Source organism: Ambystoma mexicanum, chromosome 6p (genome assembly GCF_040938575.1).
Source record: "Ambystoma mexicanum isolate Mex_15411 chromosome 6p, UKY_AmexF1_1, whole genome shotgun sequence".
Taxonomy (NCBI): Eukaryota; Metazoa; Chordata; class Amphibia; order Caudata; family Ambystomatidae; genus Ambystoma; species Ambystoma mexicanum.
This window is the reverse complement of record NC_090935.1, coordinates 1,254,281,580-1,254,304,867: the sequence shown is the minus strand read 5'-3', so window position 1 is coordinate 1,254,304,867 and position 23,288 is coordinate 1,254,281,580. Positions and strand designations below refer to the sequence as shown.

Genomic DNA, 23,288 nt, shown 5'->3' with positions numbered 1-23,288 from the left:
GGGGTGGGGGGGTGCAATGGGAACACAAATCATTTAAATATCTTGGAGTACAGCGCTTTCATGATATAGAGGATACATTTGTGTATAACACAGGAAGGGCGTTGACGGAATCAGAGAAGCAGTAACCTTCTGGCAAAAATTGCATCGCTCCATAATGGGCAGAATAGCATTATACAAAATGGTTGCCCTTCCTAGACTATTGTATTTATTTAACAATATCCCTCATATGCTTAAACGAGACTTCTTTCAGATGTTGGATGTCAGAATTACTGAATTTCTTTGGGGGCACTGGCAGGCGGATAGTGCCACTATCGACGCTGCGAAGACCTGATCAGGAAAGTGGTTTGTCAGTCCCGGATTGTGAACTGTACTTCCTTGCCTCCCAATTGCAATACACGCTACATTGGAATGATTTGCCTGAGGGTGAGGTTTGTATCCTATTGGGGTTGGAGGAGCCATCTGAAATAAATCCAAAAGGGATTTAACTATTCGGGATGTAACAGGGTCTAGAGAGGACACATGCATAGTACGGATAGTACAAACGGCATGGAAGAGACTTTTGAACAAATTTTGATTGCAGTCATTTTATCATCCTGATTTACCTATTGGATTTGACAAAGGCCTGTTGAAGAGATATGGGTCTAGGCCACCAGGGGGGCATGCTGATGCTGGGAACTTCTGTGTGAGTGTCCCGCACAACGGGCCGATAATTGGATCGAGCCTCCACTTATAATGCCCTCCCTCCCTCGGCCCCAGAAAGTGGTGACTCAACTGAGTGAACGCCCCCCCCCCCCTCTGGGAACCGAGAGAAGGAAGAGTGGCCGGAATCAGCCCAGGAATACCTCGGTTTCTGTTATGCTCACCTGGTCTCTGCAGAGACGTTGGGGCACAGTTGGAGCCCTCCCCGGATCTGGCTCCCTCTGTTCGCTTCTCTCCCCCAACTGTTGTCTTGCCGGGGATCCTGAAGGCTGGGCTTGTTCCTGTGATAAGGTGAAAGGCAGTAAGGATAGTGTGGTGGAGTCGCAGTTCCCCTCTGCCCTTTCGTGGCAAAACGTAGTGCGTAGAAGTTTACCCATGCAGGCTCACCTGTTTGTATGTAAGGATGGGCTCTCCGTCCTGCTTTCTTCAGCAGGGGCGCTGTGGATGGACCTAGTTGTGTCACTGGTCCAAATTGTGGAAGTCCAGACCGGCTGCGATCATTCCGTCTTAGCAGTAAGTTTTAATAATAATGGTTGTTGTCCGTATTCTTGTAACGATACTGTCTCAAGTTAAATTGATCGTAATGGTATATTGTTCTCTCTCCCCTGTAGATGACGAAGATGACCCAGGAGCGCGTGATGGAGAGAAGAGTCTGCTCCGGATGATCCCACCACTGGTAAATAGGTAGTTTTTAGGAACTACAGCAAGTTTGTGAATAGTGCTGCTTTAGCGAGTTAAAGACTGTGTGACCTCTCACCTTGTGTCTCTTATTCCCTTGCATGCGCGGCAGAGCGGCGATGGCTGGCGAGCGGTGTCCGACTCCTTCAGGTTGCCGGAGATGAAGAACCACGTGGCGGCAGCGCCCGATGAAGGCCCCATGTTGGTGAAATTCGGAGCAGGTAAGGATGCTGGGCGGTACCTGCGGAGGATTCCGGAAGGCAGGTAAGGTGAATGCGGCAGCGGCGGAGTCGGGAGCAGATGGCAGCGCTTCCAGCGATGGTGTGTCCTCAGGTAACGCGTGCGCAGCGACTGCGGAATGAGAAGCGGATGGCGATGCTTCTGGCTATGGTGCGACTTCAGGTAAGGTGTGCGCAGCGACTGCAGAGGGGAAGCAGATGGAAGTCTTTCCGGCGATGGTTGGCAGAATTCATGTAAGATGGTTGAGGTATCCGGAGACTGGAGATGCACGTGTTGAACCAGGTAGGTGTTGGAGGGTTCTGGAGACTGAAGGTGCACGTGCTGAATCAGGTAAGAGTCCTCTGAACGGCGGTAAGCGTTAACGCTGCTCTCAGCAAACTAACGCAAAGTGCCAGTATGCGGGTGGGGCCGGCTTATATTGCCTGGCCCCAGCCACTCCCCTTCGGACCCGCCTTGTGGCCCAACCTAGCTCCTCCTTCTGTCTTCTGCACGTGCCTTCCCTGTGATGACAGGGCCCTGCCTGGCCTTGCTCCACGTGCCTTTGGTGTTCTGTGTGCCAGGCACACTTTGAAATGAGCTTGGTGCCATAGGCGCCAAGACTGGGTCCATTGGGACCCTGCATGAAGTGAAGTACTGGGCTCCTGCCCAGTGGCCATGACAGGTTCTCCCACACCATAATAGGTGCAAAATAGAGCCACGGCCGAGATCTGGAGACAAGTAGGACACGGACCACTCGACTGCCTGGGAGCAGCAGAGGGGCTGGCCAGAGGTCGTTGCTCCCTCCCCCTGCGGCACCACCATCAGTGAGGCTTAGGATCTGACCCTCCCCCCACTCTGTGCAGCGGACCGTGCCTCAATGAAGACCCTGCCTGTGCGGGGTGGTCCCCACAGAGAGAACCTCTGGTCCTGAAAGGGGGGGTTCCCTCGAGAGGCGGAAGCCCTGGGACTGCAGAAGACTCTGATTCGGCGATTGAATCGCTGCCAGACACCACGTGAATGTCACATTGGTTGAGGCAGCACGGCGCTTTGCTTCCATGTCTGACCTCAAATAATCAAAGGAGCTTGAATACACCACGGCGCTCGGAGAATAAGGACAGACGGGCACTGTCCTCGGAGCAAGCAGGCAACAGCAGGGAGCCTATGCCACAGGCCCTGAAGGAGTTTTAAACCGTCACAGGAAAGGAACTTTCATGTGGGGCTGGGAGGCCCCCTCACTTCAGAGGACAGGAACTAGGGGCGCAGGCGAGGCCCGGAATAGGTGGCAAGCAGGAGCCTATGGTGCCTTAGAGGCATACCAAAGATGTACTCTGAGCCTGGGGCCCCAGCGCGACAGAACGCAGACTTGCCCAGGCCTAGAAAACAAAGGTAGTTACCCCCAGAGGCAACACATCTGTGGCAGCGGGCTGTTGAAGAGGCCCCGCAAGGAAGGGGACCCCCGATTACTGGAGTGCTTTCCTCTGGGACCACTGAGAGGAGCTGCTCCCCGGAAAGTGGTGCGCAACTACAACGCCAAAAGGTGTGGGCAAGGTGGAAGTTGCCCCGTGCTGAAGGTGCGGGGTGGTGTGGGCCCCTGATAACGGATAATACAGACAAAGTGAACATTTTTGAAAAGGCGAGGGCGAGAGGCACCTCCAGAGTGATGATCTTTCAGGATCTGTCCTCCCAGACGTTGACCAAGTGGAAACTGTGCTCTCCCCTGACCAAATGGCTTAGTGAGAAGGGAGTGCGATACAGGTGGGGGTTCCTGTTCTCCATCTCCTTTGAATATGACTGTCATAAATACAAACTGATGAGGGAGGAAGACATTCCTAATGTCACCAATGAAATGCTTGGTAAGGCCGATACCTCAGAGTATCGTGGAAACAAGGAGCTAGACGACAGGCAATGGCTGATCAAGGGACCTAGGAGAAGACGAATGCCGGTATCTAGGAAATTCTGAAAGTTGAACACGTTACCCACGGCAGACACTTGAACCAGATTACAAATATTTCAGACGGGGTCACGTAACCGGGGCGAACTGTGGTGAAGAATGATGTGGCCTGCTAATGTTTTGTTTGGGTTGTGGGCAGAGGTATTTCGGTGGAGGTGGCTTGGATCAGGGGGCGGATTGAAGTAAACGAGACCAGGGGTGAGGGGGTCCCACATCAGGATCTAGCAGTGGGGTGGTGGATCAAGGAAGGGGGGGGAAAAGGAGTTGGATGAGAGCTCCAGGAGGGGGCTCGAAGTATACTAGGTTTGATGCATACAGGATCAGAAGGGAGCTGGTTCCAACTGGTGGTCAGTTTTTTTTTTTTTTTTTTCTCTCTCTCTCTCCCAGGTGATGTTAACCAAGGGGATTCAGACGCCTTGGAGGGGTAAGAAGAGGGCAGGGGGCATTTTATAAGCGGGTAGGACAAGGATCTTCTCAAATAAGAGTTTACTGGTTGTGGGGGAAAGGATTTACAAGCAAGGGCTGCCCATAGTGCCTAAAGTTCAGAGGATAGGCATGATTGGAGGATGGTTGTAGTCCGGGGAGACAAGGGAGAGGGTCACCTGAGGGTGGGGACGTTGAATGTTAAAGGGATGAACTCGCCCACAAAGCCGTCACTGGTGGCGAGGGGATGTCACATGGAGGCGGGGAAGGGGTTATGATATGCTGTTCGTCCCTGAGACTAAATATGCCAGAGGGGAAGATAGGAGGGTCCTGGGGAGGGCACTGGGGCAGGAGTATTGGGGATTGGGCACCCTTAACAAAGCAGGCGTGGGAATCCGTATTGCCAAAGGACTAAAGATGGAGGTCGCAAAGGTCTGGACTGATGAGGGAAGGGCTGTCCTGATCTCGGGGACTATAAACAAGGTTGGGTTCACATTTGCGTCAATCTACTGCTCAAATCAGGGGCAACCGAGGTTTCTGCTAAAAACCCTCCAAAGATAATGCTCGAAGCTACGGGCCATATATTCCTGGGGAGCTACCTAAATATGTGGGCAGATTTTAGGGCTGACAGACAAACCCGGGAGGGAGGGATGGATGGAAGAAGGGCCTTGGCCAGTGCATGGGGAGGTTTTGGGAATGCTGGAGGTCTGTGGGCTTCGGGACATATGGCGGCACCTACACCCAGAGCACAGGGGGCTATACCTTTTACTTGGCCCCACATGGCACTTCTACAAGGATCGACTACATCTATATATCAAGGGGTCTATGGTAGGAGGCGATGAGTGCGGAAATCTCTCCGATCACCTGGTCGGACCATGATCTGGTTTTGGTGGACTTTAACTGGCCCCAGGGGATCTAAATGGAGAAGCAATGATTCCCTATGGAAAGACCCAGTGTTGCATGAGGAACTGTCCAAGGAGATTGTCGAATATTTCAAAGGGGGAGGTTTCTAGGAGAATGGTGTGGGAAGCGGGAAAGGCGACATGGAGGGGGATCCTAATCATGGAGGGGGCCCGGAAAAAACAAGAGAGGAAATTAATCGAAAACAAGTTACGGGCCGGAATCGCCCAGCTAAATGGGAGGATTGGGGCACGGTAGAGGTTAGGGAAGAGAGGGTCTTGGAGGAGAGAAGCAAAAGGGAAGAATTGCGACTTCTTGAGGAAGGTCAGGTAATTATGAAACTGCAGTTCCTGAAACAAAAGTTCTACGAGAAGGGAGACAAGTAGCGTTGTGACTTAGAGGCCAGAAAGCCGACAGGTGGGTTAAGGCCATAGAGGGGGTGGGGGAAACAGAGGACCAAAGAGGGGGGGGGGAATAAGGAATCAGAGAGGAGGTTGCGTCCTTTTACGAGGACCTATATAAAACAGGAGTCGACCCGGACTCATTGGGGACAACCCGGTACTTGGAGGGAATGCGGTTGCCCAGAATCATCCGGGAGGAGGCTGAGGTATTGGAAGCCCCAATAACAGCTGATGAAATAAGGAGGGCGGTGTCTAGGGAAGGCCCGGGAGAGGATAGTTTCTCTGCAGGCTTTTATAAGTCCTTTCTTACCCCCCCCCTTACATTTATGGTTGAAATATTTAATGATATCCTGGAGACGGGGAAGCCCCGGAGACCTTCTCCCGAGCAATGATCACAGTCATACCGAAGGAGGGCAGGGACCCCCAAAAAATACAGGTCATATCACCCAATCGCACTCTTAAACATTGATTCCAAAATGTACACGCGTGTCCTTGCTACAAGACTAGAGCCACATATGCCCCATCTGATTAACTTGGACCAAGTGAGCTTTAGAAGGGGGCAGCAGGGGGCAGACACATTTTGGAAGACCTTACATCTGATCCATGAAGCGATGGACATGGTGGGGGGACCCTGTTCTTTTATGTATGGACGTTGAAAAGGCCTTCAATAGGGTGGAGTGGGGCTTTCTCAAGGAGGTATTGGGCAAAGTGGGTCTGTGTTCTAGGTTCATGAGAGGCATTCTGGCAGTCTATGGGTCTCCCCAGGTGTGTGCGGCGGTCAATGGAGGCTTTTCCTGATGGTTTGCCTTGAGCAGAGGTACGAGGCAGGGCTGCCCTCTCTCCCTGATTTGATTTGCACTCTCTTTAGAACCGCTAGTTCAAAGAATCAGGGAGGACCCAGGGGTAGAGGGATTCACAGTGGAGAGAGTGGAATATAAGGTTGCATTATATGCTGACGATGCGCTCCTGCACATAAAGAACCCCCTTATCTCCAAACCAGGGTAATTGCGCTTATTGAAGAATACGGAGAACTCTCGGGGTTCAAAATCAGATCGAAATCGATACTGTTACCGCTGGACAGGAAGGGGGAAGGGGATATAGGGATGTTCTCCAGGAAACGTTAAGATACCTGGGAATTAATCTCACAAGGGTCTTGGAAGACCTGTTCCAGGCCAACTTCCCCACGCTGCTAGCCGGATTTCAGGCAGAACTAGAACGATGGGGAAAACTAACCATTTCGTGGCTCGGACGCCTTAACGCCCTTAAGATGGTGTGTTTACAGAGATTCCTTTATGCGTTTCAAATGCTTCCAATTTGTGTCCCGGATGTATTTTTCTGGGAAATAAATGCTGCTGTGTTGAGGTTTCTTTGGCAGTCGAAAAAGCCGAGAATGTCCTATGATGTCCTTACCCTACCGAAAGACAGGGGAGGGGTGGGTCCCCCCAATATGAAACTGTACTACAAAGCCTCACATTTGCGGGTTCTCGTCCAACACCTCAGGATGCAGAGAGAATACTAATGGGTGGGTCTGGACAATCTATACATGTCCCCCGCCTCAGTCAGAGAATGTTTGGGGGTCTGTAGAAACTGACTCCCCCGAAGACCACCCAATCCTGGGCACAATTTGGGACATATGGATACAGGGTACCGAAATGCGAGGGGTGACTACTTGGCACTACCCGTTGAGCCATTTGTGGGCACCAGAAATAAGGGATGCAATCTCCGACCCGGGGAGATTTGAGGCCTGGTTTGTGGCGGGTCTTCAGAGAGTGGGTCAGCTATGGAGGAACAGTACATTTGTTACTATAGTCGAACTGGAGTGGGAGCTGGGCCTGGGTGCACGCTCCGTCTTCTCATATCTTCAGTTGAAAGGGGTGCTTGCGAGTGGAAAGATGATACAGAGGGACCTTACCCCTTTTGAGTAGCTCTTAGACAAAAGAACGGAAGCAGGAAGGGGTCAACTGAACAGCTGAGACGGAAATGGGGAAAAGGACCTAGGGAGAGAGACCCTGTAAATGTGGCTGAAAATGGGTAGAGGGCCCTCGCAGACTTCAATTTCCAGCCAATATAAGTTGCATGCCATTAAGCTCCTACGTAGGTGGCGATATGACCCTCTCAAGCTCTCTAAGATATTTGAGTGCTAGTCCGGAGTGCTGGCACCGGTGTAGGGCAAAGGCCAACTACTGGCATATGTGGTGGGGGTGCCCACAGGTACAGATGTTTTGGGACAAAGTGTTGGGCTGGATAAAAGAAATCGATGGCGTTAAGGCTGTTCTTGACCCTGTTCGGATGGAGGAAATTGATGGGGATCTGGGCAAGATGGGGGACTGGTAGTGTCACTGCTGCTTGCGGTGCGGGCCTGTCTGGTTATGAAATGGAAATGTGCCTGGACCCCAGGTAAAAGGGAATGGGTCAATGTGTCACTGAATATATGCACTATGGAAAGGATCACAGCAGCACTTCACGGGAGGACAGCATCCTACGGGACCATGTGGGGGGATTTTATGGCCAAACGTGAAGAAATAAAGCAAGGGGGTGTACAATATAGGGATTGAGAGAAGAGGGGATGTGTTGTACTCAAAGGAGGTAAAGTGTTTGGCGTCCCCTCGGGGGAAATCCTGGTACAGTGGACTGCGGCCAAAGAACTATGAAAGGTGCATGACGCGGCCATGGACATGTGTGTAATTTAGTAGTGTATTCCCACCCCGAAATTAGACAACCGCTGGATTTCTTGTTGAGGTTTCTTTAAATTGAGAAGACTCCGTTACCTGGGGGTAGGGGAGTGTGATGGGGGAAGGGGAAAAGGGGTTTTTCTGATTGATTTTCTGATTGATGTGTTTACATTTGTCTTTTGTTCTTTGAATGTTAAAACCTGAAATAAAATACAATTTAAGAGATATGGGTCTGTCTACCCTATAGTCTAATGATTGTAGATCATTGGGAGATTCCTTATGGGGAGGCACTCTGCACTCCTTTAATCAATGGGTGGAGGAATAAGGTATGCTGCAAGGATACTTTTTGAGTTAAGCCTGGGTAGTTGGGAGAATGGCTGAATTGTGTAGGATTATACCTAGGAACCTTAACCTACCCCTTTGCTGTAGGAATTACTTTCGAACGCAGGCAGGAAATGAGTACTCTTGCAGATTTATGAAGTATTACTGACTGGGAGACCGACTCCAGTTCTCACTATCAAGGAAACTGGGGAAAAAGATTTGGGGTATGCAATATCTGACTGGGAATGGTTAGTGATGTGTGAACATATCAAAAAGATGTCCAGGAACGCCAGGTTTAAGTTGATTTAAATTTAATGTCCTTCATAGGGTCTTTATGAATCCAGCCAGGTTGCATGTTATTGCCCCGGAACTAACTCGAGCATGCCCCAGATGTAATTGTGATTCGGTGGGATTTTGGCATGTGCTATGGGAGTGCCTGTCATCCAAAGTTGCTGGAGGGAGGTGATGAAAAGAATCAACACACTACTTCATAAGCCCTATGAATGTGACCCGTCTTTGTGCATGCTGAGTAAATTACCGGGCAATAAGAAAGAGAAACGAAGGATATAAAGTGCCCAATTCCTATTGTTACTAGTGAAAAGAAAGATGGCATCTCGTGGAAATGTCCCAGGGGCCTACTTATCCGAATCATGATATCTTGGTTTACTCTCCTGCCAAGTGTAGGATTATTTCTCTTGTTCTCAGGGTCCCAGCCCCTCTTATTGTGCTATCCTCATCATAGGGGTGCGGGTCACAGATCTGCAGTATCTTCTCAGAGTCCCATACTGTCTTATTCGGCTTTTTGTACTTGCTCCCCAGCTTCCCCTCTAGTCTCTCTCGGCATGCCTGTGTACCTTTGTGCTTGGTTGGCGTCTTCCAAACAGCGGGACATCTGCATGAGGCTGCGGTAGTGTATGGGTGCTTTGTTTCATCACTCTCGACTTCGCAGTGCTGTTCCCTTCTCCTGGAGTGCCTTTTCTTCAGTTGGCAGCTCCCGAAATCCTGGAATGCATGGAGGGCTGTTTGGGCAACGACACGTATAGCCCTTACATCACAGACTAGGCTTGTTCCTTCTCCCGTCTCCATGTACAGCGTTTGGCTCTCCCTTCATGCAGCCAGTGCTACAACGTTGCTGGCAATTCCTCTCAGAAGAGGGGATCTCCCTTACCTGGTTTCCCTCGTTGATTTTGAATGAGTTGGTCCAAATCCGGTTCAGCAGGAGACTAGACCACTTAGCACAGTTCTCAGGATCAATCTTCACACGCCTAGCCATCTTTTTCATCCCAGTATTTGTATTACAAATACATGGAAGGCCAGTTGGAATCTCTTATGTGTTAGTTATTTTCTTAGAATAAGGTTGACTTGGTATACAACAGAAGGTATTAGCACTGTTTCTAACAAGGGACGGAGTGTTTGGCTGTGGCAAAGAGGAAAGGGGTGACAAAGCAGAAATATGCTGCATTCTCTGCGAATGGTCGTCCTTAATCCCATAAGCGGCATCCTCTCCCATGTGATCTTCCCCCTGTGCACCACCCCTAGGGGGACTATTATACTGTGGATGCACCGCCCTGCCCCCATGGGAAATGTCTCCCTGTAGGGGCGAAGGGACGACATCCACAGATTTGTGCATTTAAAAAAAAAAAATCAAAAGTACTTGCACATAGTGTGGAAATGCACTAACTGAGCCTTTCCTGTATAATGGGACCAGACCGGAAGTGGCTTTGAAAACTGTCATCACTGGACATGTTCCTGCAGCTATCTAAAGTACTTGATAGACTCCCTACTCCAAAACTGATTCACTGCGTATGCATAAACTGTTGTAAACATACATCATGCTTTGTGTGTTTTATTCTTCCCAAAATCTTTCTTCATTACCTGTTGTACAGTAGCTACACTGTGCAGCACTCCATCATTGAGCATGCTTATCTGGGTATCTCATTCTTATAGCACACATGTTCTGCATCATGACCCTGCATACATATGTCTCGCACAGCACTGCTACACTCTACCCTGTGTCCCCAAAACCATTGTGATCGAACTTCTATGCCATAAAAGTAGCACCTGCATCAGCTCTCACCAAGTGGCAAGCCTTCCATAAGGTCAGACTGCCTCTTAAACTATCCAATTTAGAAGTCTTTGAAAACAGGCTTGAGTCCATCTGGCATTGTAATGTTTGGTCATGTACAGGTTACAGAATTGCAATTTTTTCCTTGCCCATAATCCCCATAAAATATTCTTAAAACATCTGCCTCCCCCCTTATTCCGGCACCTTCTTGAAGAATTCATGCAATATAAAGTGTTATTATAGATATGTTGGGTTTTCCTTGTCAGTCTGCATTGTTCCATTTGAATAAGGGCAGTCTTGGGTTAACAGCAAGCACCCATAATTACCTCTGCTGAGCAAGATGTGGGCTTTTTAGCCACTGGTGGTTGTTCACCATTATTTTACATGAGGAAAAACTCTGCATAGTGTTCAGTCTTTGCACATTGAAGTAGAATAAGCTCAGTTGTTAAGTATTGATTTTGCTTTTTAAATGTGTTTTATGTAATGTTGCGTCTAAACAAAATTCAATGTTTCTACTTGCAGTAACTTATTTTTATCTTTCTAGTATTCCGCCCAATTTCAGCAAAAGCAAAACTACGCATGAATCCTCGCTCTGAATTTGACTTTTCATCTCCAAAAATGGATTTGGATGTAAATCTTCAGGATATAGCCATTGATTTAAATAAACCACAGGTAAGAAATTTCATTTTGAAGCTTTGTTGCACAGCACAGAATTTTAAGAGTAACTTTACAGTCCAATTGAGTCTTGATACAGATATTTTGAACCTGGCTTTTTCCAGATTCAGACGAATACACAAATATATTTGCTTCTATTTATAAGTCAAGAGAGGTCACTGATACCCTGATGAAGCTGGTTGAGCGTTATGCATTCATGTGTTGTAAACAACCCCAGAGAAACACATAGGGGTTATGATATTAGGCAGAAATTGATAACCTAATACATATATTTTTGTCATACAGTGCAATGTCTGATATTAGTGTACATACTAGTAGTGGTTATTGCAATAATTGTTGTTATGTTGATTTATACCATGCACCACAGCCATTTCCATTATACCAATCGCTCACATGGCTCTGTAAAGTGGTTTGGGTTTGTTAGTGTGGAAAGAGGGATAGAATAGATGTGCTCATCTCCTGATGTGCGCAGAACCAGGAGCAACCAGTGTCTGTGCGTGTGAGCTTTCTAGATGTGCTTTGTTTTGTGCGCTGGGGATTGTGTCCGGAAGGGCGGCAATTAGTTTGGTATGGGAGCTTATTGAATTTGTAACTTGGTTAGAAAGTGATGTGCAGCATCCAGTGTTTTGGTGGGCTCTTTCACCAGCCCTCTGGGCGTGTGTGGTAGATGAGAGGTGTGAGGGTGTGGAAGACAGAAGAGGGGGATGGTTAGTGGATTTTTGGTGGTCGCTGGGTATTGTGAATCTCTGTTGTTTCTTTCTTTCTGCAGGTATTTATCCTATGTTTTCATTGTTACGGGATTACAATTTGTAGAACAGGCATTGTATGAGGTTGGGGTGGCCCGCTCATGGGGGTGGTTGTTTTATAGTTGGTCTATGATTGACTCAGCGATTTGTATAGCAATGTAATGTGGTCTTTTGCCGTTCTTATTTCCTTCTGGATCGAGTTCCATAGTTTGGCTACCAGATGGGAGAAGGCAGTTCCTCTGAGTTTTATTTTCTTGTAGTTTCTTGTTTTTGTTTGGCAGTCAGTGCAGGATCTTATCTCTTCTCAGTTGGTATCGGCTGATTTTTGCTTGGAGAAATTCGGCTCCTTGTCTGTGTAGTGATTTATGAGCCATGCAGAGGGCTTTGAAGTTGATGCCTTTCTTTACTGATAGTCAGCGTAGACTTTTCAGGGAGGGTTTGATGTGGTCTTTTCCATTTAGTCACAGGAGCAGTATTGCTGCAGTATTTCGGATGCGCTATAGCTTTTTGTTAGTCGTTCAGGCATTCCTAGGTAGAGACCATTTGTGCAGTCTGTTCTTGATGATACCAAGGAAATTATCGCAATGGTTCTGTGTGGGAAATTGAGGTAAGGGAGGATGCCTCTTATTAACTATAGGTGGCAGAAGCATTTCTTGCTATTGCGTTGACTTGTGGCTCCAGAGTGAGACCAATCTCCACAAGGATTCCAAGATTCTTTTATCACTATTAACATCTCTGGTCGTGTACCCAGTGCTCATGGGCCCGGTGAGGAAGTCTGTGTAGGATTGTCTTCTTGTGGGCAGATGATTATTTCTGTTTAGATTGGGTTTAGTTTGAGGTTGTTTGCCATCCAGTTGTTAATATTGGTGAGGCATTTATTGAGGGCTTTGTCAGGTTTGTGGTTGGTGGATAACTTGAAGATGAGTTGGAGGGTCGTCTGCATAGTTGTTAGCTTCCAGTCCATAGGTTTGAATGAATTTCATTGGGTGGGTCATGTAAATGTTGAAGAGGAGTGTTGAGAGGCTTTATTCTTGTGGTACACTGCAAGTGATACTTTTTATGTTCGATGTAAATGTTGGTAGGCGGGTTCTTTGGTTCAGTTCTTGAGGAAAGATTTTAGCTATTGTAGCGTGATGCTTTGAATACCAAATACTTCCAGTCTCTTCATTAGAGTTGTGTGTTTGATCGTATTGAAAGAAGCAACTGAAATGTTCAGTAGCACAATGGCCGATTGGGCGTTTTCCGTGTTTATTCTTATGTTGTCCCATATGGAGAGAAGTGCTTATTCAGTTCCTCTCGCGGGTCTGAAGCCAAACTGTGATTGGTCAGGTATTCCACTGCTTCCTACCGGATTGAGTAGTTCCTTGTTCACCTGGTTCTCTAAGATTTATGCTGGGTTTGATATAAGACTGTAGTTGGCAGGGTCATCTGTTTTTCCCATCTCGCCTTCTAGGAGGGGTTTGATGTACACTGATTTGATTGATTTTGTTAGTAGTCCTGTGTTTAGGGATAGATTCATCAGTAGTCTGGTGTTTTGTTGGTGATTGTTATTTGTAGCTGTCCGGTGGGCATGGGTCGCTGTGGGATCCAGTTCTGTTGGCATCTTTTAGTAGTTTGTCAAGTGTTTACTCGCTTGTAGCTTCAAATCGATTGAGGATTGCGCTGGTTGTTGCAGTGTTGGTCTCTGGGAGGATGTTGTTTGTGGGCTTTCAAGATGCATTTATGGCTTGTTGGAATGCTTCTATTTTTGCTCTTAGGTGGGCCGTGATGTGGTTTCCATAGGATTCACGAGGATACAATGTTGTTGCATGAAGTTTTTTTAAAAAATTTCCTTGATGAGTCTGAACATTTCTTTTTGTGGGTTAGTTGCTGATTGGATTCTCATGGTAGAGTGTGATTCCTTGGCTTTCAGGACTACGATTTGTAGAGCAAAATTTGTCATTGCAGTTAGTTTTGTACAATTGGTTTGTGTTTCCTCCATCACTTTTCTAGTTTAGTCTCTTTTTTGAGTTCCCTCAGTTCCTCTGTGAACTATTGTTCTGCAACTTCTTATGGTGTGGGTTTCAAGAATTTGAAGGGTGTTAGTTGGTCGAACGTGTCTGTTAGCCAGGTGTGGAAGTTCTCTTCAACTTTATTGTCATTTAGTTTAGCTGGGAGGTGTTGGGTTTGGTAGTTTCTATTAGTTGTGTAAAAGTATCAAAGTTAAGGCTTTTCCAGTTTCTTTTGTTTGTTGCCAGGAGTTTGTTTGTGGACATCGTGCAGCTTTGGATTTTGATAGTGAAAGGGATTACATGATGGTCACTCCATATCATTGTTACTGGTGGGGCGTTGGTCACAAGTCCATCCCTGCAGAAAATTCCATCTATTGTGTATAGCTCTGCGAGTGGTTCTTTCTGTTCACCGATTATTTATTTATTTTCCTTTCTATTTTAGAGGAAGGGCTTCCATTAAGTCACTGAGGGAGTTTGTGATTTCATAAACCAGATATTGAAGTCTCCCAGAACAATAATGTTATAGTTATTTGTGGAAAGGTTAGTTATGGCATCATCGCAAAGTTTGGTTTGTAGGTGCCCAGTCTGTAGATCAGAAGGAAGAGTACGTTGAATTGGTTGTTGGGCTTGAGGTTGACTAGAAGTGATTTGCAGTCTTCTATGGCAGTTGAGGGTAAGGATGTGGTGCGGATGTGATTTGTCTGTGCTAAAGCGATTCCTCCTCATCTTGTTTTTCTGTTAGATTGTACTAGTTTGTAATTGTCTGGTATGACTTAATCAGTGATTACTTTGTATTTTGTCTGAGAGCCATGTTTCTGTGAAGATGTCACCTGTGCCCCCTTCGCTCTGGAGATCATACATTTCTACTGTGTGCTTGGCCATAGATCACATGTTGAGTAGGCTGCAGTATAGCTTGTGCGTTTTGACCCCTACTTTTTTTTATGTTATTTTTGGCATTTCAGTGGGAACGGCGTCCATCAAACCTTCAGTGCTCTGTTGGGTGGGCCTGTTTGTTGCCAGGTGTTTGGTTATATAATCTGTCCCTTCCCTGAGGGATTCTGTTAGGTTACATGATGGGTTTCTCTGTTCTAAGTCATTGTAGTTAGGTGTTTGGTTGTCCGGGTGGCCCTTTTTCCAATCTCTTGTTATAGAAGGGGTGTAGGTGGCAGGGGAATAAAGTTATCTGTGGTTATAGGAGTTATTCCAAAACTGTTGTCTGCTTTGCTGGGTTGTATGTGTTGGGGTGGGTGGTTTGATAGTATAGTGGGGTATTCTTTAGAATTAACTGGGTCCTTTTTGTGGATTGTTTCATTTCTGGTGTGACTGGTTTGTAGGTGGATAGGTAGCGGGAGATGTATGATGTCTTTATTCTTGTCTTTGTCCAGATCTTTAGTTTATTTAGTGGGGGTTGGTGGTGAATTAGAGGTGCTGTGAATTCTGGTAGGTGTGGTTCCTGTTTGGTGGGGGGTTGGTTTCTTTTCTTGTTCTGTTTTCCATTCTTGTTCGTTTATCCTTGTAATGAGGCATATTTGTAATTGTGGATTTTTCGTGGCGATTGTGGATCGGTGGTCTGTTGATGCTGTGGCTGTGTCAAGCTATTTCGGTGGTAGGCTCTCTGGTTGGGAAGGTTTGCTAGTTCCTGTCAGTTATCCTGGTTGGGTATGCCGTATTGTCAGGTGATTACTGCGTTTATTTGGCTACACAGTGGCAAATTCCTCACTTTGGTTATAGGATTGAGATGTGGGAGGCCCACTTTTGTCAAGGCCTCCTTTTGTCCTTGGTTCCCGGGAAGAAAGCCCTCCTGTGGTGAATTGTTTATTGGTCTGTAAGCCTTATGATGGGCAGTTCTCAGGAGTTCAGTGGTCTAATTCGGGGTGACTGGTTTCACAGTGATGAAGGTTGGTTCCCAGGGGCTTTCCTGTGGTGGATGCTTTGTGGTTCATACCCCTCATGTTCTGGAGTTGTCAGAGGTTTGTAGCGATAGGTTTGGAGACGGTTGCACTTGGCACAAGTGAGATTGAATCTCAAGGGGTGGGAATCTCTGTTTGGTGTTGTTTCGTGGCTGCTAACCCGCTTTTTTTTTATTTGTTAGCAATTTATTTTTATTTTTGCATAACCATAGTAATTTACAGACTTGCATTAACATATACATCGTATTACACATTGAATCATGATACCGAAGTGGCTAAGTACTCTAGCAGCTGCCTCCATGCATCCACCCCACCCTCTCCTTGTTCTGTGTCCCGACCCACTGCTTCTTATGTTTATGTTTATTAGGTTTATATAGCATTTTAACCCAAAGCGCTTTACAATATAACGGGTACAATAGTGGCAGAAGCATATAAACAATCATGACACAAACCAGTGTAACAATGCGTAGAACAGTTTTATTAGATGGAGGAGGCGAGGGAAGGGTGAGGAGGAAGGGAGACAGGGTAGTCGGGGAGGGGGAGTCAAATTCAGTTGTCTGATTTAAATTCCCGCAGGTGTGAGAAAAGGGGGGGAAGAGGGAGGTATGAAGGGGATAGGGGGGTGACAGGGGAGAAGGGAGGAGAGAGAGGAAGGAAGGAAAGTGAAGGGGGGGGAGAGGAGGAGGGCGGCTTTCAAGGCAGTGCAGAAGGAGGAGTAGGTGGGGATGGAGAGAGGTAAAGGAGTTCCAGTGTAGGGGGGGCCATGAGCTGAAAAGAACGGAAGCGTGAAGAGGCACATGGTGAAGGGGTACAGTGAGTAGGAAGAGATCAGCGGAGAGAGCGGGAGGCAGTGTAGAATGAAAGGAGAGAGAGAGGTGGGGGGGGCAAGGTCATGGAGAGATTTAAAAGCCAGACAGAGAAATTGAAACTTAAGTTGGGAGAGGAAGGGAAGCCAGCCAAGGAGGGAGAGCGAGGATGAAATAGTCGTCAGGACTGAGGAGACAGAGTACGGATAGAGGAGTGGTAGATGGATTTGAAGCGGGTCAGATGAGAGACAGGGAGACCAAAGAGGAGAGAAGAGCAATAGAAGAGACGGGAGAAGATGAGGGAGGAGATTAAGAGTTAAGAAGCATGAAAGGTGAGGGAGGATCGGATTTTACGAATGTTGTAAAGATGGTGACGGCAGGCACGAGAGGTGAGAGAAATGTGGCGGGAGAAGGAAAGAGAGGAGTCGAAGTGGAGACCAAGATTGCGAGCATGGGCAGAGATGGGAAGTGTAGAAGGGGGAAAGTTGATTGAATGAGGAGTAGGGGAAGGTGTGTTAGAAGGAAAGAAAATGACTTCCGGCTTGTCAGTACTGAGGGAGAGAAAGTGAGATGACATCCAGTCATTAATGGCCGTAAGGCAGGAAGATGAGGAGTGGTGGGGATCAGGAGGGAAAGAGAAGGATCGAAAGAGTTGGGTGTCATCGGTGTAGAAGTGGTGGGAAAAGCCGAAAGAGGAGATAACAGGGACGAGAAGGGAGGTATAAAGGGAGAAAAGGAAAGGGCCAAGTACAGAGCCTTGGGGAACACCATAGTCCAAGGGGATGTTGGAGGAGGTGCGGCCGCCCCAGGAGACGGCGTAGGAACGATTGGAGAGGTAAGAGGAGAGCCAGGAGAGGACACTGCCTTTGAAGCCAAATGAGGAGAGAGTACTAAGGAGTAAGGGGTGATCGATGTCAAAGGCAGCAGACAGGTCAAGGAGGATGAGGATAGAAGATTGATTAGCGTAGCAAGCAGTAAGGAGGGAATTGAGCACGTAAGTGAGAGCAGTCTCGGTGGAGTGTTTAGGGCGTATTTCTTGCCATTCCACTGTCTCTGCTTTTGCACATTTTAACAGGTCCTGCCACAACACCCTCTTTGTTCTGTGTCCCGACCCGCTGCTTCTTGCCATTCCACTGTCTCTGCTTTTGCCCATTTTAACAGGTCCTTTCACCACACCTGTATTACTGGCCTTGTGTGTGCTTTCCATCCTATCGTTATCCTGTGATTTGCTACTATATATGCAAGATCTTTAAGCTTACTCACGTGTCTAGTCCCAGACGTGGACCCCCTGATTACTGTGCTCAAAGAGGCTTAGCTCCACCTCACTGATGAGGCTCAACAAGGTTGAAACACATGTATGGGGTTGCTGTTGGCTCTCTTGTTCAGAAGGGAATTGCCATAGCATTTCGGTGCTGGACTGGCCATGTGAGTGGGACAAAGACTGATATGCAAATGGTTATTTCCCATCTGTGAAAGGTACAGTGAGCAAAAAGCGATGGCTGCGGACTCTCAAAGTGGGAAATAACCACAGAACAGGTCATCATGCCATGTTCTTTCTAGAAAGGGACGCCTGCTACCTTTTTTGGCTACACAGTGGCAAATTCCTCACTGTATTTATAGGATTGCGGTGTGGAGGCCCGCTTTTGTCAAGGCCTCTTTTTGTCCTTGGTTCCAGGGGGGAAAGCCCTCCTGTGGTGAATTGTTTATTGGTCTGTAGGCCTTATGGTGGGCAGGTCTAATTCGGGGGTGACTGTTTTCACAGTGATAAAGGTTGGTACCCTGGGGCTTTCCTGGGGCGGATGCTTTGTGGTCACTACCCCTCATGGTCGGGAGTTCCAGAGGTTCGTAGTGATAGGTTTGGAGACGGTTGCACCTGACACAAGTGTGATTGGATTTCCAGGTATGGAAATCTCTGGTGGTTGTTTTGTGGCTGGTAACCCTTTATTTTATTTTTTATTTTTTACTATTTTTTGTTTTTGTTTTGCATTAACATATACATCCTATTACACATTGAATCATGATCGCCTGTGTCTTCCCCTCCCCAATGCCCCCCCAAATCATGATCGCCTGTGTCCCCCCCTCTCCCCAAAAACCCCTCCCCCCCCTAACCCCAGCCTACTTGGCACTCATCAGTTCCACCACCTTCCTTCTCTACACTCCTCCATCTCCTTGGTGTCATCGTCCTCTTGTACATGTTCTATTTGTCTTTAGCGCCTTCTACCGAAGTGGCAAAGTCCTCTATCAGCTGCCTCCATGCATCCACCCCATCCTCTCCCTGTTCTGTGTCCCGACCCGCTGCTTCTTGCCATACCACTGTCTCTGCATTTGTCCATTTTAACAGGTCCTTCCACCACACCTGTACTACTGGCCTTGTGTGTGCTTTCCATCCTATCATTGTCCTGTGTTTTGCTACTATATATGCAAGATCTTTAAGCTTACTCGCATGATCTCCGCCTTTGTTAATACTTGGGCCACCTCTTCCCAGAATCTGCCGATCTCTATGCAGGCCCAGAGCATATGCACCAGATGTGCGTTAACCTCTCCGTACTTCGGACATGATTTTGTTGCTGCCTGATTAAACTCAGCTATTCTGTTCGGGGTCATAATTGAATCTGTTGTAGCCGTACATTCCTGGACACCTTTTTGTAGTATTCCAGAGCTCTAAACCACATTGCATCTGACATAGGTTCTTGTAAGTCTACCTCCCAGTTCTTCCTCATCTGCCCCAACTCTTTCCCGCCTTGGCCATCAGTAGCTCATATATCCATGATACTTCGTGTCCACCCTCCGACACATCATAAAAATTCTTGATTCTCGTCTAAATGCAGGGGCGCCTCAGTCTCTGGCCATCTGTGTCTAAGATTCCTCAGCAGGCTGGAATACGTGAGATGTTGCCCCCGGTGCACCCTGGTGTCTTCTAGAAGTTTCCCAAACTCCTTGGGCATCCCCTTTTCCAACACATCTCCCACCATAGCCACCCCCTTATGTTCCCAGTACTGCCTTACGTTCAGCCTCAATTGTTCATCCACCCCTTCCAACGCCACCAGCGGAATCTGCGGTGAGTACAGTGTAGTGTTCCCCAGACATTGACGTGCCCTGCGCCACATTGCGCACCCTAGTCGCAACAGCGAGCGTGTCGCGCGAGGGTCAGATATCCTTATCACTTCATTCAGGAAATATGAGGTACTTACTGCTTGTAATAGTGATTCGGGCGTTTGTTCATCAGACAGCCATTTGGTACAAATTGCAACTGGCTAGCGACAAAATATGCTTCGAAAATGGGCACTTTAATCCCCCTTGTTCATGCAGATTCTGGAGCTTCCATAATGCCACCCTGCACCGTTTTTTGTGCCACAAGAAGCTCCTGTACATGCTAGTCAGTTTCGTGAAAAACCTTTTTGGTATTGCATACAGCACATTTGCAAAATAGTGAAGGAGTCTCAGTAACACCACCATCTTCAACAATGCCACCCTCCCCATCATGGACAACAGCTATCTGGATCAGAAAGACATGGAATTTGCAATTCTGTTCATCGCCCTCACTGTGTTCAGTTCGTGCTCTGCCTTAGGATCATGATAAATGTCGACCCCAGGTACCGAAATGTATCTATTTCCTATTTAACTGGAAGCACCGGTAGCCTGCGCACGGGCATCCCTACATATCCCCCCAGCAGGAACAGACTAGACTTCTGTGGATTGATTGTTATGCCTGACAGGGCCGCGTATCGTTCCTTCACATCTAGAATGTATTGTAAATTTGTCTCAGGGTGCTGCAAGTACAGGAGCATGTCGTCTGCATACAGTGAAATCAAATGCCCCCTTCCCGAAGTGGCTATGCCCGCCTCTCCATATTACCTCCTTAGAGACTATGGTATTATTGCCATCAATGATGAAGGAAGCATATTAAAGACCTAGTTTGGTGATGTTAGAGGGGGTGCCAAGAATTTCTTTTAGCGGCTCTTATTCTCATTCCTACCATGTCATTCCCCCCTATGCCTGTGCGTATCTGTAGGCCAACTCGCCTCTAACTACCCCATCTCCCTTCCCACCCGCCACCCCAACCGTTTCCAGGTTTTGCCCAGCTCCTACATTGGGGCTCAGGCATCCCATCATCTCACTCCCGATCCTACACTAATACTGGTGTTCGGAGCGCAGCAAGAGGATACTGAACTACTAGTATCCTTCCTACCTGTTTAAACTACCTGGGGTAACTTCCTTGGTACCGCTCTTGTCGGTGCGGCACCTGTGGTTCCTGCATTTAGCTACTTGAGATGTCGAACGCTATGACCTTTCGACTTTGATATCGGATCATTCCATGCTGGCTAGCATGCAGTTAAAGTATGTATTATTGAAACAATATAGTTCACTTATCGCTCCCACCTCCCGATCTTTCTCTGTCGGCATATTCACTGTCTCCATCCATTTGTCCATATCTTCTGGCATATCGAAGAAGACAGCACGGCCTTTGTATAGGACCTTCAGTCTCACCGGATATAGCAGCATGTATTTGAGATTGGCTGCATGTAACCTCCTTTTGACTGCCACATAGGTCATCCTTTGTTTTTGCACCTGGAAAGTCAGGGTATGCGGTGATGGTCGCTGATGCTCTGCAGATCGTTCCTCCTTTGTAAAAGTGTTCCAGGATCCTCTCCCTGTCTTTGTAATTTAGGGTCTAGGCTATTATCGGTCGTAGTGGGTCTCCCGACGGCGGCTTTCTTGTTTGGGCCATGTGCGCCCTCTCGACTGTAAATCCCTGGGTAGGTGTCCCGGCACCTATTTCCTGCAGCAGCATGGTTTCAATGAAGTCTGTCAGGTTTGGGCCTTCCTCCCCCTCCGGCAGCACGACAATTCTTACATTGTTTCTTCGTGCGCGTCCTTCCGCTTGCTCTGCTCTGCTCTGCACTGCTCTCGAGATTTCGTACTTGCTGCTTCAGTATGGAGACTTCTTGGGAGTTCTCATGGCAACTGCTCTTGTTCTTCTGCACCTCTTTTTCCAACACCCCTGTATGTTCCGATAGTGCCCTGACATCCTGTCGCAAGAGGTTCAAGTCAATCCTGAGCACATCTATCTTAAATTCCAGGGCCGTTTCAGCTCAGCTATGGCCTCCAGTATCCGTTGGTCCCCTCCACCAGGAGCCTCCTCGTCTTGCATTTCCTGTGCCGTTGTCTTCGTACTGTCTGTTGTTTGTGCCGGTTTGGCAAATATTTCGATGGAGGAGAGTTTCCCTTTGCATTTGTCTGACTTGGATGCCATTGTTACTCCGCCTTGTGGCGCCTGCCTCGATCAAGACCGAAATGGTGCTGTTCTTTATCTGCTGTATAGTTCTTGTTAGTCTGCACTTTGAGGTAAAGTAAGACTCTGGGTAGTTATGATCAACTCAGTATCTTTTTTTACAGAAACTGTGGCACACTACCACCAAGCCCAGCTCAACCGTCCATACAGCAACGGGACTGTCTACGCAAGGCGAGCCAGCATTCCAGGCATGCAACTTACATTATGAGACACTTCTTCCAGTTTCCCCCACCGTACTCACGTCTTGTATGATCCTCAGGGCCCCCAGTGTCCTCCTCCCGACCCAAAGAATATCTCTTCTGTTTGTGGTTCTTAGGCCCTATTACACCTTGGACTGGGCTGCTCTGTGTTCCCACGGTCACGGCCAGTATTTGCGCATTCCAATTCCTAGATGGGTCGGTTAGTAAGGTAGCCACCCTGCGGTTCAGGTGCTCTCTCTCTGTTCGTGCGAGCTTCTGTGGTCAGGCCACCATGGGGCCCGCCCTGTGTGCTGCGTTCCTAGTCCTTTTGGTTGTCTCCCTCCTGCTGCATTCTCATTCTGTGTTGTGCTCCTTTCATACTTTTGATGAGTGCAAGCCTCCTTTAAGCTCATGTGTGAGGAAGTTTCCCAATCCAGTCAACTGCCTGTTGTCTTGTCCCCACGTTATCCAGGTGCTGCCGTGTTTTCCAGCACTAGGTGCTCTATTGGTATTCTGCCCACTCTTGCCGTTGCACGCCCTCCGGGCCGCTGCACTGCTGCCGCCCAATGTGCTATGTGATGGCTATTTTGTGCTCCTGTGTAGCTTTAAGAGCCAGTCTAGGTGTGCGGTTCTTACCTAGTACTGGCCTGCTGTTCCTGATGTCCGCCCTACCTCTTCCTCTGTCTTACTTTGCCCTTGCATGTTGACTTGTCTTCTCCCGTCCCAGTCTGTGTCCGACCTGTGCACAGTAATATGATTGCTGGCTTGTTTTTGTCATGGTAGGCCTTTTCTTGCTCTGTGGGCCCGGATGGTTGACCTGCAAATGGTTCCAGGCTCACTGTGCAGCTGCAACACTGCTGCCCACCGTGTCAGTTGCACTATAAACGGCCACAGTTCGGGTGCTTCCCCATGTGTGAGCGGATATTTGTCCCTTATTGCTTTTAGGGTCGTGCTATAGTTGATGCCTCTCTCGTCCTCTGGGACTCACCCGTGGGGTTATACTGCTATACGTGCAATGTTGCACTCATTACGCTGCTCCAACGAGTATAGACGTCTGTAGCATGCCTTCCTTTGTCAGACCTTCTGCCGTAGGAGCCTCGTCTGAATACAGCCTCAGTTCCCTCCTGCCCTGTGCGACAACGTATCCTGGGCGATAGAATGTTATTGCTTGTGCGTTTGTCTCGAAGCGGGTAGAGGGTTCCTTCTTACTGCTTCCCTTTGTTCCGAAGCGTGCTGTCCTCGCTCTGGCACAGTGCTTCCAGTGTCCACTAGATACACTGTTGCACCGGTGGTGGCGTCTGTTATTACACAATGATCATCGCGCCATAACACCATCTCGCCACGGGGCCTCCGTTACAT

General features: G+C 47.9%; 1 protein-coding gene across 5 annotated transcripts in view; it reads left to right on the top strand.

Moving 5' to 3' along the window:
• Nucleotides 1-23,288, top strand: part of VPS13A (vacuolar protein sorting 13 homolog A) — a 2,994,934-nt gene that overhangs the window by 372,219 nt on the left and 2,599,427 nt on the right. For all 5 annotated transcript variants that reach the window (XR_011280366.1, XR_011280367.1, XM_069625905.1 and 2 more), the window contains exon 11: nucleotides 10,874-11,001. Coding sequence is in view for 3 of the 5 variants with exons in the window: in XM_069625905.1 (XP_069482006.1) it covers nucleotides 10,874-11,001 (128 nt within the window). In the remaining 2 variants the exon portion in view is untranslated. The remainder of the gene's footprint in view (nucleotides 1-10,873; nucleotides 11,002-23,288) is intronic.